General features: G+C 34.2%; 1 protein-coding gene across 4 annotated transcripts in view; it reads left to right on the top strand.

Annotated features, from left to right (window-relative positions):
- Positions 1-458: 458 nt before the first annotated feature.
- LOC113683708 (myoferlin) overlaps positions 459-16,771 on the top strand; it is a 42,721-nt gene continuing 26,408 nt past the window's right edge. The window contains exons 1-22 of one of the 4 annotated variants that reach the window (XM_089197331.1): positions 459-952; positions 1,932-1,987; positions 2,138-2,229; positions 5,186-5,291; positions 5,980-6,161; positions 6,776-6,839; positions 7,292-7,423; positions 7,709-7,771; positions 7,911-7,961; positions 8,427-8,457; positions 9,053-9,117; positions 10,542-10,622; positions 12,648-12,698; positions 13,012-13,058; positions 13,249-13,331; positions 14,025-14,074; positions 14,853-14,906; positions 15,116-15,184; positions 15,298-15,341; positions 15,526-15,602; positions 16,097-16,197; positions 16,616-16,729. In XM_089197331.1, coding sequence (XP_089053457.1) covers positions 850-952; positions 1,932-1,987; positions 2,138-2,229; positions 5,186-5,291; positions 5,980-6,161; positions 6,776-6,839; positions 7,292-7,423; positions 7,709-7,771; positions 7,911-7,961; positions 8,427-8,457; positions 9,053-9,117; positions 10,542-10,622; positions 12,648-12,698; positions 13,012-13,058; positions 13,249-13,331; positions 14,025-14,074; positions 14,853-14,906; positions 15,116-15,184; positions 15,298-15,341; positions 15,526-15,602; positions 16,097-16,197; positions 16,616-16,729 — 1,716 coding nt within the window. In that variant the 5' untranslated portion in view covers positions 459-849. Of the gene's footprint in view, positions 953-1,579; positions 1,779-1,931; positions 1,988-2,137; positions 2,230-5,185; positions 5,292-5,979; positions 6,162-6,775; positions 6,840-7,291; positions 7,424-7,708; positions 7,772-7,910; positions 7,962-8,426; positions 8,458-9,052; positions 9,118-10,541; positions 10,623-12,647; positions 12,699-13,011; positions 13,059-13,248; positions 13,332-14,024; positions 14,075-14,852; positions 14,907-15,115; positions 15,185-15,297; positions 15,342-15,525; positions 15,603-16,096; positions 16,198-16,615; positions 16,730-16,771 lie in introns of those variants that run through there. The other 3 variants (XM_089197332.1, XM_089197333.1, XM_089197334.1) reach the window with 3 other exon arrangements.

Below are 16,771 nucleotides of genomic sequence, written 5' to 3'. Positions count from 1 at the left end.
TAACTTCCCTACGCCAGACGTTCCTGCCTACGCTGCACGTACCGTCGTCGTTGTCAGCTTTTATATAATTATTACATATGCGTAATCAAAACCCCTTCTTCCTATAAAAAGGAATGGATCTTTAATCAGGAATACTTAACGGAGCGCGATCAGTGAAACGTCAGTGCTGAAAAGGATTTTAACATGGCTTCACTTATCATTTGCACCAGCTACCATTTATATGATAACTGCAAATCCCGTAATGTAGATATAAATGTCGATTGGTGGACGAGAGACGTAACCCGAAGTGAAAGACAGATGGAAGAGGAGTACTGAAATTTTCTCTCTCCCACTCTCTCTCGTTCTATTTTTCCTATGGGTCTCGTATCTCCCCGATCCTCCCTGTCTTAGGTAGTCTGAGATCGAAGGTTGGGAGATTGTGTGACGGTGTTTCTTCTCGTATGAAATCCTGCTGAGCGGAAATGAGCTCAAATTAGTCCAGAATCTGTTAGAAAACAAACGTAAACAGGGCCACAAGAGTCTTTGTTTTGCCTCTGTATGAAGAGAGAGTTAACGAGGATATTGTTCTCACTAGAAATTTTTGCAGGGTTTTACAATCATTTGAAGATTATTCTTGAGAGAACACGTAACGTGTAACATGCTTAATAGTCACGGTTCATCAACTTTCGAGGCGTTGAGTTCTCTCGCAAGAATGTGTCAGAAAGACGATACTCCGTGACGGCCGAGGTTCAACAAGTATCACACTTCAATTTTCCGGGTGTTGGTCCAAACGGCTGGCAATCTTCTTCGGCAGTGAAGCTAGTTCTGAATGTAAGAAAAACTCTTTAGGTTAATCCCAAAGAAGATAAAATGCCTTTCCTAATATTGAGGGAGATAAAGGCAACCAACTTGCCTGCCGTCGACAAGAAAGGCAAAGGAAAAAGTGACCCGTACGCCAGTTTGGAATTTCAAGGTAAACGTGATAACATTCGAACAAGTAAACCGATTCATTATTTTAGTTTTTTTGTTTTTGCAAGGATCAGAATCATGGATTACATTTGCTCCCTATGAAGAAGGGATTATTTGTTGAGGGCAAGGACGACAAGTTTGCTTTAAACAAGAGATTTCCTTGCAAATCATGAACTCTCTGGGGAGTGTTCTGTTTTACTCGAACATTAATCGCGTTAGATTAATCCTTTGCTTTTGTTTTATTCGGTGCAAAAATTCTTCTCAAAACTTCAAGAATTTTCTTGGGCGTGTTAATTTCGGGGGAATTTCTTCGTAAACGGACCCGTGTTTAATCATAAGGGCAAAGAACTGCCCAAAATACTTTCAAATAAGGTCGAAATCAGAATGTTTACACAATAAGTTCAGTATCCTTCGAAGTTCAGAAACTCTCTGTGTCCTCCACCTCACCAATTCCAGAAAGCTATTTATCTGCTCTGTTGACTTCTTTGTTTGCCGTTCAATAATCTTACAAAGCGACCACTCAAAACAAAAGATTTGATTATCTTTATTTGATGTTTTTTCTTCAATAGATATGTATGAATAATTTATGATAAGTTATGCATTTCTATTGTTATCCCATCATGCATGAAGCGCTGTATCTCATCTCAGGGCAACATGTTTTGCATGATGGCCGCGGTTGAATGAAATATGAATGAATGAAGCTCAAAAAGTCAAAATCTGAACACTTAAGCTAGCCAAAATGCTTCGGGTTGCCGTAAGCAGTGCTGTTAATTTGCCCAATGTAGAGACCATTGGAAAGAGCGACCCTTATGTCGTTCTTACTTTCCAAGGTTTGTACTTTCCGTATTTTTGAGTTGTGTATTAACAGTCAGTGTTATTTTAACATTTTGCTTGAGGTGGGGCGATTCGCTTTTGTAAGTTGTTTTACATTGCATTGACGCATTTTAACAAGAAGTTAAGCCAATTTTTTGGTTAATTTTCAGGGGTAAAGAAAAAGACAGAAGTGATTAAAGATGAGCTGAACCCAGTGTGGAACGAGGTAGCACTGGTTACTTTTTGACGACCTAAGGACGGGAGAACCGCTAATGTGTTATTAATGGCCGCACGAATTTTTACTGTGGATAAAATAAATTTAGAGCGCAATTTTCATTTTAAATTTTTAATATTTTGTTTCTTTTGTGTTTAACAGAAATTTGAATGGGATTTAGGCACTCAGCCACTTTCTGTAGAGGAAAATTTGATCGTTCATGTCAAGGATTGGGAACGCATCGGAAGAAATCGGTTAGTGTTTATTATTAATATTATCCTGGCGTTATTTCCTGGTGATATTTTCTTACAGAGTTTTCTTTTCTTTGTAAGAAATTTTGTAACTCTATTTTATCGCGTCGAATCACATATTTTAGTTTTCTAACCTGATATTTTTCTGCCTTTGCGGTTAACCTGAGCTTTTGTAGTCAATTTTTATCAAGCCTATCTTTTAAAGTTATGACAGGAAGTTTACCAACTTCTTTATTTCTACGGCATATATTACTTATTCCCAGTCAACCATTTTGATTGAGATCAAGACTTCGTATTAACTGGTTAAAATTGAGGCGATTTTTAATATCACAGGAAGTTCCGAGAACAAACGGAGTCTGATACTCAGAATTTTCACGAGTTAAAATAAATATGTGTTAAAATCGTTTTTCACGATTTTGAAGTTTCGCCTATTTATCACTTGGATCTCGTTGTTTTTCTTTTATTTTGCCGAAATAATCGAGCTTCAAGGCTATCTCTACCACAAGAAACCTAGAAATCAGCGAAGCAGTCTATCACTGTTTCTATTTATAGAAGATCGTTTCGCGGAAAAACCCGCGGTTTGGAGGGAGTATTGCGTCAACTTTTAAGTCGATCGAATTATCATTTTCGTTGGATCAGTGCCATGGCTTACATAGACTTTGTAATGAGTCTTCAGGAGTTTTATTGATGGCATGCTGTTCGGTAGTCTTTGGTTTAAAAACAGCGAAGCGTTAGTCGCAATTTCTATCTGCGAGCATTCGCCGCGATCGAGACAAGGTGTAAATCGAATAAAAAATATCGAATACATTTATAAGTTTCGTGTCGAACAGAAGCCTTTCGAAGTTTTAAAAAAATGTCACGGGGATTGAGGTAATTTGGACACGATGGACGGTATTTCGCGTCGGTACAAAGAAATTAAATCTTTATGATTTATTTTTCGATGCACTGTAGACTTAATCAGTCGCTTTAGTTTTTTGCCTTCTTTCTTTTTTATCTCCCAGGTGATTGGCGTTTTCGCTTTCCGTCATATGTAGAGACAAATTAGCATATTTTAAAGTTTTGTTTATTCTCGGCAATCAATTTTTTTTCTGTTGTGTATAATTTTAAAAACTATCGCAGCAGCTGTGATATTTTTTAATAACTTTCGGTAGGAAAAACATTTTCGATGCAACATTTAACGTTTTCAGTTAATCTTGATTGCTATTTTTAAGAATCACGTTACGGCGGTTCCCACGATTAAACCGCCCTCATATTGACGATATTGTTCGGCTCATAATTTATTCAAACCTACTTTTCACAAGTGGGAATTTTTTTCGTAAGGTAAATTACGCAGAAAGAGAACGTTGATAAAAGTTTTCCATGTAATACGACTGATAAATTCTAGCGGAAAAAAAAGGAAGGAGAATTTTGTGAATTCTTGCGTTTTAAGTCTGAAAGAAATAAACCTGAAATGTGAATAATCTGTTTGCATAAACTATGACGGAGAGCTGTCAGAAATAATTATTGAGATCAAACATCTCTCAATTTGTCATTAATGGCTAAACCTGACAGGGTGCTTGGAAAAATTTTGGAATTAATATTTAATCAGATTTGTCATTTATATTTGATTTTTTTTTCACTTTCGTAAGGATAAGGGTCCTTTAGTGAGGTACAAAACCACCTAAAACTGTCTGGCAGCAATTGCTATTTATACTATTCTCACTGAGATAAATTTTTAGCATGTGCTTTTTTTTCTTATCTAAAAGAGCATTATTTGATATGACCTATTGATATGAATAACCTTTATAGAAGGCATGTGTTTTGGATAAAAATTCACTTCTGAAATCTGAATTAAGAAATTTGTGAGTTCCTTGGGCATTATATACATGTCCAGTTCAAATTTCAAAATTATTTATGATTGAAATAGAAGAATTTTCACCCATGTGTTATGATAAATAAATACTCTATTGTAATAAGGTTAACCTCAAAGTAGCCCATAATTAAGGTTTCTCAAGGGTATCAGGTGGCACCCACACTGGAATGGCTTAATAGTTAACCCTTTAACTCCCAGGAGTGACCAAGACAGAATTTCCCCTAACAAAATCTATACAATATCAAGCAGACAAGTGATGAGAACAAAGAAAAATATCAGTTAGGAGATTGAGTTGATCCAATATCAAATTCTCCAAACTAACATCACAAGAACAGTATAGCAGACAGTTAGGGTTAAGCAATTATCAGGACTGTTGATTAAGGGGGAATAATAGAATAATTATGCAAGTCCTTGGCCTATTCCAAACATGTTGCTTCTACTAAGATTAATTTGAGCTTGGTAGTAGCATAAACACTGCAGTGGTTTTGAATTGTCAAATTAATTAATGGGAGTGTAGGTCACACCACACCACTGTCACATGACCATGTTATGAAGTTTGGCCAATATCAATTCCCTTTGCAAAAATGAATTTTCTAGAGCATTGTTCTACTACTGTGCTGAAGTCAAATTTAATTCTTGAATGTCGATCAGCACAGCAATAACATGTAAGGTGTGGAACAGGACAAAGACATCTTCCCTCTCAATATTCCCCTAAGTGTGCAAAATGCTGACTAGCGGTTCCCTTGATTTTATTAACAATCACATAAATGGTAAAGTAAACAACAATGAAATTTCCAAATACTAATGTGAAAAACTCATCAGGCAGAATTATGGGGCAAGGGAATCCATTCTGTATAGAGCTCTGAGCCTAATGGAAATACCTTTTTTCAAGAACAAAGAAGGAGATATTTTATTTGATCTCAAAAGTTTGATTCAAAGGGTTCTTAAAAATTTAACTTAACTGTGTACTTGTATATTGAATGGAAAGTGGTAGTTCTTGGGTGTGACTAGCTTCTTCTAAATCTGGTTAAGTTTCTAGTTTGATTTCAAGGTAAAGGTAATTTTTATCGGTCATGACCTCTCTTTAAACAACTTATTTTATGTAAGGCTTCTTGGCACGGCCACCGTCCCCCTGAAAGACCTTGTCAAGGACAGTAGCCATACCATGCAGGCTGATGTCAATCTGCTAGATGGTAGTAACAGGATGACACAGGTGAGTGTTTGTTTTGCATTATAAGCACTTTGTTAAGAACTTGTAATGAGGTCTTGGGGAGGGGGAGGGGATGATATCTCAAGAGGCAAGAGATTGGGACTGGAAAGGGAAGAGAAAAGTTCAGTCAGATATATCAGCAATAAAAATAATTGTTTCAAATCTTAATCATTATTACCAATCAATATAGACTTGTTCAGCAGGATAAACAAATAATTATTTTATGGGAGGTGACCGATTTTATACTCACTTGTATCATTTCTTTGATTCTTTTGGCATTTTTTTCAAGAGATGGTAAATCAAAAAAATATATGTACTATTGTACTATCTCTACATTTTCTTGGAAGATCTATATCTGGAAAGTCAAGGCTGTCAGCAATTGCAATCAGTTGATATTAATTATCAGTCATTTACTTAATGCAATTTCCCCTCTCTTTGGTGAGGTTTTTAAAAACATTTTTTGATCACTGAAATAAGCTCTCCTCTTCCTCCCTCGTCTATTGTGCACAGCTCAATCCTAAAACTTGCTCCTCTACCTTTATTCTCAAGTAGTAATCTCCAAATGTAATTGCTTTTACATCATGGTGACTGTATTCTTGAGACATGTTGTACAGAAAATTTGATTAATAAACAGATGTAGTTTACCAATTTTGTGGGTGGAATTAATTTTTTCTCTTTCTTATTTATGCAGGCAAAGTTGTCTCTGCGTTTGGAGTATATTCCTCCCAAACCAGCCAAGGGGGTTGAAGGAGACATCATACCAACAGACGAAACAGATCTGGGTACAGAACAAGGTGATGAATTTGGATTAGAAGAAGAAGGCATGGATGATGTGGAAGGAGGGGGTGCTGAGGGGGTGAATGATGCAGTCAGGTAATTATAAACTCAACCCTTTAACTCCCATGAGTGACCAAGAAAGAATTTCTCCTTACAATATCCATACAATATCAAGCAGACAAGTGATGAGAATAAAGAAAAATATTAATTAGGGGATTGTAAGTTGATACAATACCAAATTCTCTAAACTAATATCATAAGAACTATATGGCAGACAGTAAGGTGAATTCTTTAGTTTTAAGTCAGGCTTGTAACTCGTGACAGTGTGCTTTACTGAAAGCTTGGAGATAGAATTTTAAGAGGCAAGGCAGTTGTTACAGACATTAACTGAACCTGCATAGCACAACCCTTGGCTCCCGAAGTCTTCACAGCAATTTATTATCAGCATGTAATTTGTGAATTTCAACACAATCTCAGCACAACAGTCAAACTAAAGAGAATCTAAATAGTAGAGAAACAGCTGCAGACTTCTTTCTTTATTGTGAAAGCATTAAATTCAGGAAACTTGATGCAAGGACTTGTTTAGCTATATGATGTAGGTGACTGAACATGTCACTGGTAGCTTCTACCTTTTTTCATGCTTGCATCTTATTTCAGTATTAATTGTTATTTATGAACAATTATTTATAGTGCTTCCTTACATTTCACAGGAAAAAGCGTAGAAGGAGAAGAACTGCCAGGCACAAGTTGTCCAACAAACCTCAAGACTTTCAAGTAAGAATTATCACATTCAGGTTTCCACCAAATGGTGACATTAGTCAGTGGTAATGTTTTATCAATAGTGGTCCAATATACCAGAAAATTAGGTTGGTCTCTGTGTAATAAAGAATTGAGTGCTGATTAACATTCAAAATAATTTGATGTATAAGAAATTTTTGAAGCTATAGGAAACATATCTATTTCTTGAGGAATATTTCTCAAGGATATACTCTAGACAAATAAAATAAGAGAAGATGTACACTGTAGGTTAAAAAATTTAAATTAAATTAGAGCATTGATTTTTCCATGTACATTGGGTATGTAAGTACAAATGCCATCAGAACCATTCTGGTTTAATATTCAGTCTGGATTGTTTACTGAGATGTTCTGCTGATAGAGGAGTGTATTTGATGGCAGTTGTATCAGGAGGAAAAGTAAGATTTAACACGTATGTCAAACTGTTTCAGGTTCGTGTACGAATCATGGAGGGTCGCCAGCTGTCTGGCTCCAACATAAGTCCTGTTGTCAGAGTTCTAGTTGCGAACCATACTCGCCAGACAAAAGTTAAACATTCAACAAACAAGCCCTTCTATGATGAGGTGAGCTTTACCACTTTTCTCAGATTCATTTATCTCTAGTATTACACGCTGTATTTAGAATAAGCTGACATATAGGTACTTAGTGTTTCAAGTTTTTGGTTCATAATGTTGTCAATAAAACTTGGAACATGAATGTTTACAGCTTCCTTTTACACTTTGTATCCTAATGTAAGGAACAAGAATTGAATGATCAATTTTGACTTGTCATAATACAAATCCTCCTTGTGCTTCGCAATTGTATTTAATTTAAATTAAGTCAATTTATTCTCTTATGTTTTCTCTCAGACATTTTTCTTCAATTTTCAAATGTCACCATTGGAATTATTTGATGAAATAATCAGCTTTGAGGTGAGCAATTTACAAAAGGTTGGAAAATAAGATATAGCGGCAGAGCTGTCATATCCAAGTATCAGTGATTGAAGAATAATTAAAATGTGAGATAACCTTTTTTGATGTCAATTTTTTCATGTAATTGTAACTTCAACAGGTTTTTAATTCAAGAAAACTGAGAGCCAATGCCATGATTGGTTACTTTAAGGTAGGCTGAGCCTTCACTTCTAGATCAATAAAGAACAGTATGATGCACCTACTATGTACATGTACAGTTGATCATGTCTTCTGATCATCTAGAATATAGTACTCCAAAAGACTGATATCGGTGACTGTAAAATATGCTGATTAACTGCTGTATTTTTGAAAACGAGACTCCCATAATTCTTGCACAGTTGTGTTCCACATGAGGGTTCCGAATTTTAAAAACTAGATTGGTTCAATACAGAAACTTAATTTTAATTATTATTAGCTGCATGGCAGTTAAATGTGAATAAGTGTTATTCTGAGTTTAAACAGTTTTTTCCAAGGAAAATTTGCACTTTTTCATATGATTGAAATCAGGCAGTAGGAAAGGAGAGAAATGAATTAGAATTTAATTTCCACTTTTAAGAAGGTAATGAAAAAATATTTGTAAACCATGAATGCACTAAATTTTCTTTCTCTTCTTTAGAGTGACATTGGTTTTTTCTACGATGAGCCGTGTAAGTACCTATCTTGATAAAAATAATTTTATCATTGTGATAATTACAATTATTCTTATCATACAAGTGTTGATTAAATACGAAATAGAATATTTGATAATGAAATGTCTTAAAATCAAAACCATAGCCAATCAGAAAAAATTAGATATGAAATGGTAAATAGCTAATGAGGTGCATAGTGCCAAGTTAGCACAAAAGGTATAATTGCTTAAAAAAGTTTTATTTAATCCTGGATGTCTATGGATATCACACAGAGGCTTTCAGAGTAAAAACTAACAAACTGCCTAAATTGTTGGTGACCAAGTCCCAATTGGTTTTAGTTTTTCATCTGAGCAAAAGGTGATGCAAGATTTCTTGACCACTCCCAGAGTGCAGTGAAGCAAACCAATACAATCCAGGATTTCTTTCAAAGGTCAACTGAAATTGCAAAGTTGAAAATTGCTCAATGGTAAAGTTTTTAACATTGTTGGAAATGCACCCCCTTATTTTCATAATTAGGGAATCCCTCTTTTTAACTTACTTAACAGACAGGGGAAGTGTGGTTTGTAATAAAATTGCTTTTGTCATTAATTCTTCACTATTCTTGTTTTCACAGCCCATGCTGTTGTACGGAAATGGGTTCTACTCACTGATCCTGATGACAAGATGGCTGGGGTTAAGGTAAGAAAAGAAAGCTGTGGACACATGTAAAAGGCTATTTTGAATACAAAGCAAACTTTTACTCTTCAGCTTCTTAGGAAATTGTTGTTTGTTTCAGTAAGCAGGTAAATTTTTCTTACATCTATTTTTAATTATTGTTATCTATAAGAGTAGATAAAGGTACGTTGTAGATCAACAAACTTAATGAGTATTAGAAGTCTGACATTTTGAGTGTTAGATGTAGATTGGAGGAAAATAATTAATCATCTTAAGGTTTGGTACACAAGGACCGAGTTGCAGTGACTGTGCATGACTTGCTGTACTCTTTACAATATAGATCAGAATACAAACTCATTCCATGCCACAGGACCTGCCTGTAGTTCATGGAAATCAAATGTAGGACTGTGTAATGAAACATGGATTGAAAAATTATAATAGTCATGACGCTGGTAGTGATTAATAACATATGCTAATGTATTGGTAAATACACATAGTATGGAATGTATGAACATCTATTAATCAAATGAAAATTGTCTCACTTGTTTATACTTGTTTATCTGTATTCTACTGAGGAGATTAGGATGTTGTTAAAGGAAAACAGAATTCAAGTAATTTGACCTCTTACAATACATGGTAGTGCTTCAAAGTAATTTGTTTGTAGGAATTCTGCAGAAGTTTTTAAGTTGTGCTTATATCAGCAAATAATTTAAGATAGCAATACAGATACGTAAAAGTATATATCAATTGATATTAAGGCATAATTACACAAAGTTAGAAAAATACCAATAATTGAGGTGGGCAGGGTTGGAGATTTTGCACATGGTTGGCTTCTGCTTTGAGAAACTAAAAAAGATTTTAGTTCTTTATCTTATTTTTTTTTCAACATCTAATATTTAGATATATCTTGATTGCATGCATTATATAATATACATCATTCAGTGAATGAAACATGTACAAATAAGTATGGTTTCTAAAATTGTTGTGTACTAGTGTTGATTTATATGTCAATGTATTAAAGGCAAGGGTACTCATAATAATGATTCTCACAAGGCTTAAGGGGAATTTTTGACTCCACTTGACTTTCCAGATTGTGAGTTATTTAGTGTGCAAAGTATCAAGCTTACTCACTTTAAGGATGTAATGATTGTTAAGTGGGACAAACTGCCACGCATATTCAATTCTTTAATCAAACAAAGTGGCAAATAATCAAGATGATGAATGCTTTTTAGAATTTACTGAAAAGAAACGACATGCACCATTTATCAGAAGTGCTTACAAGTGCAAATGAACAGAGTATGCTGTAGGAAAATGGTGTATTTTATAACTGGCCTACAGCTTTCATATGTTAAATATTGCTTTCCATGTATCAGGTGTTTTACTGTAAGGTGGTATCAGTGAGTTTTAATGCTTGCACTTATTATGTAAGTGACTACTTAAAATGTCAGGATGAAGATGAGGATGATGAGCAGCCTGACACAGGAAAATCACGTGGGGCATCTGGACGGAGAAGTGGTGGAATTCCAGCAGTAAATATCCTGCTATTTGTGTTTATGACAACATGATACAGCACAATTTCCTTTTTACCTTCTTTTCAATTTATTTTTTTCATTAAGTCATCTGCAAAAAACTATGTGAATAAGATGTTTTTAATGATCTTGTTTACAAATTTTTGAAACTTAAATTATTTTTGTGGGGACTTTTTAAATTAAAATAAAAAAGTGATAAAACATATTTAGTACTTGAGACAAAAATGAAGGCTAAAATGTTATTCTGAAGGTAACTAGTGTCAATTTTAAACTAGAAGGCCTATTGACCTTTAGAAATTGAATTAATTTTAACTGTTGAATTGAAATAATAGGCATCCATTATATTGAGGAATTCTTTGTGCTTCAGACATTTTAAAATTTGTGTGCCATGATTTTCATCAAATTTACCATGGAAGGTAAAAATATTTTCATTGATATACACAAAAGTTTCAAAGGAGGAGAAGTTTTTTGGAAAGTGCAGTTAAAATACTACATTAAATAGTTAAATAGGGTGAATGTTCTACTCAATGTTAATTGTTATGGAAATCCAAAGTAAGATAAATTTTTGATCTGAAAAATTGTGGTGAATATAAATATCAATTACATGTATGGAATGCCCTAAAAATTAAAAGCGAGAGTATATTGTCTAAATAAAATACATTTGATCATTTTAATGTGCATCTTATCATTACTAATAGCTGTTACAACAATTTTTGTGAAAGTTTTGTGGGTAAGTGATCATTGATAGAAAATAAGAAATAATATAATGATAATGATAAATGGATTGGTTTAAACTTGCAATTATTCAACCAAATATTAATTGATGAACTCATTGGCACACCTGGCTAGATAGACATTTTGATGTAGACTGTAATGATTAATTTAACCTTTGTAAATGGTTTAATTGAGCATTGATTTAGACCTGGTTTCCTAAATAGGAGATGATATTATTAGTTTGGAACTTCCTCAAAAAGAATCGTGAATTATTTTAGGTGAATGTTAAAATTTTCAGTTGTGTTTATTGACACTCGCAGTTAAAATGAGATGTAATGGTTAATGTTCATGTTAACATTTATTTCTTGTGTTCAGAATGTAAAGAGAGATTAAGAAGATTTTCAATTTGAAGTAGTTTGTAATTGTGACTTTTCTGAACTGAATTTACTCAGAACAATTATACTTTTTTGTTAAAAGACATGTTTCATAATTGCATTTTTTAAAAATTCTATATTAATGATTCATCATTAGTTTCATATAATTGTATTTGAGTTTAACTAAATTTATTGATTATATGTACTGAAAGTATTAATTTCAATACAATAATGATGGTTAAGTACTGGTTGATTTATGATTGTTATAATAAAAAGCAGAGGTATTAAACTTGAATATAATTTTGTTAGAATTTAATACCAAAATTATAACATGCACATACCTAAAGGGAAATTATTATGATGCATTCTTCTGTTATTTGTTGATTTTGTTCCATAAAGAAACTTACGTATTACCTTAATTTTGATTTGTCAGAAACCTATTGTTTACTGTACCTTTAAACCCAAAGAAAATTGAAACGTTTAAAGTTTTCTTTATAAAAAAAAGTAATAGACTGCTGCACTTTGTGTCAGATTACTAGTGTTACAACCCACTTAGGATGTTGGGAGAACTTGAGAAAAGGGTGGGTTATCGTGGTGGTGAACTGATGGAAGTTGCGGCTGGTTTCTTTCATAAACTTGTATTTCTAATGTATAGTTTTAAAGGTTAAATGCTAGGAATTTTCATAAACAGAATAATGGTTCAAATAGGTTTAAAATAGTTTAAAGTGTGGTCTGTTGAGGTGAAATACATGATGTTAAATTTCTATAACACTAAATATTAAATCCCTTTAGTAGTTGATAATTATGTTACCATCTCATCTTTTACTCTCTTTAAGGCTTGCTCATTTAATACCCCCCTATCTTTTCTCTTTGCTTTGTTTATTCTTTGATCATCATTGTTTAATTCCTATCAATTCTTTTCATTCATTCCCACCAGGGTTATCTCAAAGTAACTGTCATGGTTTTGGGGCCTGGTGATGAAGCTCCGGTAAGCACTATTTTATACTTAGTTCCTCCAATGCAATTGTATGGTACAGAGTAAATAGATACTATATCACTACCAAGAAATCATTAGTAGATCTCATTGGTGATTTTCCTTACTATCTGTCCTACAATTCTTCTGATGTTAGTTTGGAGAATATGGCTTTGGATCAACTAATAATCTTCTCATAATATTTTCATTACTTGCATAACTTGTTTACTTGATATTCTGATGATAGTGTAATAAATAGAAATTGCATCTTGGTCACTCTTGAAAGTTAATGGGTTAAACAAAAAGTTGTATTTTTTCTTTCTTGCAGTCTTCCTCTAAAGGTGCAACAGAGAATGACACAGATGATATTGAATCGTGAGTAGTTGTAGTGCTGTTAATTAAGTTATTATTATTTGTGGAAAATTTGTGTTTTGCAATCCATTTTTTATGCAGAATATAAACCACCTTTTGTCTGTCTTACCTAGGAACTCTTACCCTAAGAATTCCAAGACTGAAACTGTTCTAAATTACTGCAAAATGAATTGTGAATGCATGTCTCCTTTAGGAACTTGTTGCAGCCCTCTGGTGTGATGTTACGACCAGCTGTCTTCTCCCTGAAAGTATACAGAGCTGAAGACATTCCTCAAAGTAAGTACTGCTTCATGAATATTGTTAATGATTTGTTGCTGGACTATATATATTGTCACAAGATAGAGAAATATAATTAAATATTTGTTTACTTTTTTGGCATCAATCTAATGCAAGGAACCCTGAACAAGTGCCAGCATTTCATTGTCAGTTTGAGATAAATGTGATTGTCTTTATTGCACTTGCATTTATATGAAATCTGGTAAATGATAGGTGGTAAATTTTCTGACTGATTTTCCATGAATTAATCATATTTTTACTGTTGATGTGAAATCTTCCTCTTGTGCTATCAATTTTACTGCAGGGCTCATTTTATATCCTAGCCATTTATATTTTGGTGACATTTTGAGGCAGCTTAGAACTAAGAATTTGCAGGGGTTTTACCCATGTCACATTAGATATTCCAGGAAGGTTTTGACAGGGTCGTAGGCTTGCGCTTTAGCTCAATTTGCTTTGTTGGGCCTTAGTTTAGTTGTCATTGGTGATCTCCTTGCAGCTTAGAAGTATGCTGTTTGCCTTTGTTGCAACCTTTGCAGCATCTTCCTTTTGATACTTTTGACCAAGTGTTTTGATTGAAAGATTGGATGGCTACTTGCAAAAACTAAAGCCACATAAAGAGGAAAATGTCTTCAGAACTCTACAACAAGCTTCTGAGTTGTCATTGGAATAAAATTGTTATGTTGTCTTTTGCAGTGGATTCTGGATTCTTTGAAGGTGTAAAGAGAGTTCTTCATGTTGGCGAGGTACAGTGTAGATTCTTTGATTCTAATATATATTACCATTGAATAGTTAACACAAAAAGCTCTTGGAGGGTTAGGATGTTATAAACTGCTACAAAGGATATGGAGAGCAAAAGATGTCAGAATAAAGTCACTAAACTTGTGCAAATAAGGTAAAAAGTAGGTCTGTGCATGGTTCACAAGGCACTGAACCTTATCTGGATTTTCTGGGTAAGTCCAGTATGGGTCACCTCCCAGTATTAGTTAGGCTTCGTTGACAGTGAGACAGCATGCAGGTTCCACTTCCTAATTGAGAAAACGCACCGTTAGAGTTACGTTTCTTGCACAAGAACACAATACAATGACCTGGCTAGGTTAAAGATGGGATCCCTGAACTAACAGTCCAGCTTGCTAACTGTTAGGCCACTGTATCTCCTACTTGTACTTATGGGAAAAGGGTTTAATCACATTAATACAGGGGTGCAAAATTTTTCAAGTCGTGGAAGTGTGAGTAGTGCTCAAGGGATTTAGTAGCTACATGTAGTTTGGCTGACAAACTGAACTTGGCCAATGCTCTGTCAGGGTATCAAGTATAATAAATATTGGTTTATGTCCGTTATCCCTGTGTAGATGCTTAAGTGTTTGGTCTGTTAGCCCATTGGTCCATCTCTCTGTTCTTCTTAGCTGAAGGTCAACACTTTCTTATGCCCTTTGCTATCAATTAACACTACATTTCTTCAGTTGTAACTCTAATAAAGTATTAAATCAGTTGCACATTGTTTTTTGTTTTTGCCTTATTTAGGAACAGAAAGAATTGGTTGATCCCTACCTTGTCTTCAATTTTGCTGGAAGGAAGGTGAACTTTTTCACATTTGTTGTTGAATATCAGGATGGACCAATATATTCTTAAGCTCTTCTTAATTAACTTGTTATGGTAGAACATTTTACAATTTAGCAGTTGAAATATTCTGCCCCTTATCTCTCCCTTTAGTTCTTGTTCAATCCAGGCTTGAACATGAAGTAATGTCAGTATGATTTATTATTGCCAATTTTTTTTCTGAACAGTCAAAGACAAGAGTACATTACAATTCAGATCATCCAGAGTTCAACACAGAACTCAATGTACAATTCAAGGTGAGTTGTGTAAAACGTTAAATATTTATTTACTTTTATGCATGCAGTTTTATTTCATTCCCATGATGATTTTGGTATATTGAACATGTGGATTTATTGCTTTTTTATCGCAGTTCCCCTCAATGTGTGAGAGGCTAAAACTTCAGATATTTGATTGGTAAGGCTCCACAAAGACTCAGTGTGATAAATCATCTTTCCCTCCCAATTGAAATTTAAATGGTCCAAATTTATGCCTTGAGAACGTTTGATTCCGAATTTTCACTTTATGAAACTTCTCTTGTTAAATCTTAATTTACATGATTTCAACTGTAATTTTTAATTAAAATATATGTTCCATGCAGGGATCGATTGACAGCAGATGATTGTATTGGAACAGCTTATTTGCCAATTTCCGCTATTTCTGGACAAGGCGATGATGGTATAGTTACTGATCTCCTTTTTTTTACATTTTGTGATAATGAGTACAACTTTGTTCCTGTCAAGAATGCTGTCCCTTGAAATTCAATTGGAACTTCCTAAGTGTTATTAGAGTTGAAAAAATAAATTACCATCTGGTGTTTGAATCTCAGCGGGAAACGTGATTTTTCTTCAGAAAAACTGCATGTCACACAAGGCTTCGTCATTTTGGAAACACTTTTCTTTAATGATTCTTTCTTATTAAGAAACAGTGAGTCGCAAAAGTAGATAAAGGTAAAGAACTGATAAAACTCCTTGGCTGGAATCAACCTGATACGGTTGTGTCAGATTATGAAAGGAAAAAAATCAAGTTTCATTTAGCCTAGGACCAACCGTTGAACCCTTTTGGATAAAAGCCGTGTTTAGGATACTGCTATGTTTGTATGTGCGTGTGACTTGAATTCTTACTTCTGTTGAGGAGTACTCAAACCTTGGTACAATTCTGTTCTACTGCAGGCTTTCTCCCTTTGTTTGGTCCTTGTTACATTAATTTCTATGGCTCGACAAGAGAGTACTCCGACTTGCCTGATGAATACGATGACTTGAATCTTGGAATTGTAAGTATTTAATACATGTATAGTTCAGACCTGAAAAAAAGTTTGGTTTTGCCCACCATCTCTGGTTTGTGTACGTCTCATGTAATGACCAAAGTAGTGGAATATTCCATTAAGATGCTTTTTGAATTAAAAATCTGTGCAAAAATCCCACAACTGAGTTAAATATACAATGGTGTGGCCCGGCGTGTTCTTGTTGACTCTTTGTACTCTTTCATAGTGTAAAAGCATCCTTGCGCCAATGTTTTTTTTTCTAAAGTTATTCCACTTGTCCCACCAAAGGAAATTTGAAACTTTCGATGTTTCACTTACAACACGATATCTTTCAGAATTAAGCAAATTATAGGAAGATTTACTTTTTAGTCGTGTTTTGTGGCATATCTCTATTTACATGTTCGTTTTTTTTACTATCCTATTTCAGGGTGAAGGAGTTGCTTACAGAGGAAGGGTGTTAGTGGAACTGGAAACCAAACTGGGACCGTCATCAAAGGAGGTTGCCGAAGACCTGCAAAGTCATGAGATCATTCGAGTACAGGTACTTCAGCAATTAAACCTTTGGAGAAGTAATTTTTCGTTT

Source organism: Pocillopora damicornis, chromosome 2, assembly GCF_964200805.1.
Source record: "Pocillopora damicornis chromosome 2, jaPocDami1.2, whole genome shotgun sequence".
Lineage (NCBI taxonomy): Eukaryota > Metazoa > Cnidaria > Anthozoa > Scleractinia > Pocilloporidae > Pocillopora > Pocillopora damicornis.
Note: the sequence above shows the minus strand (reverse complement) of the source record. Positions and strands in the feature narration are given on the sequence as shown.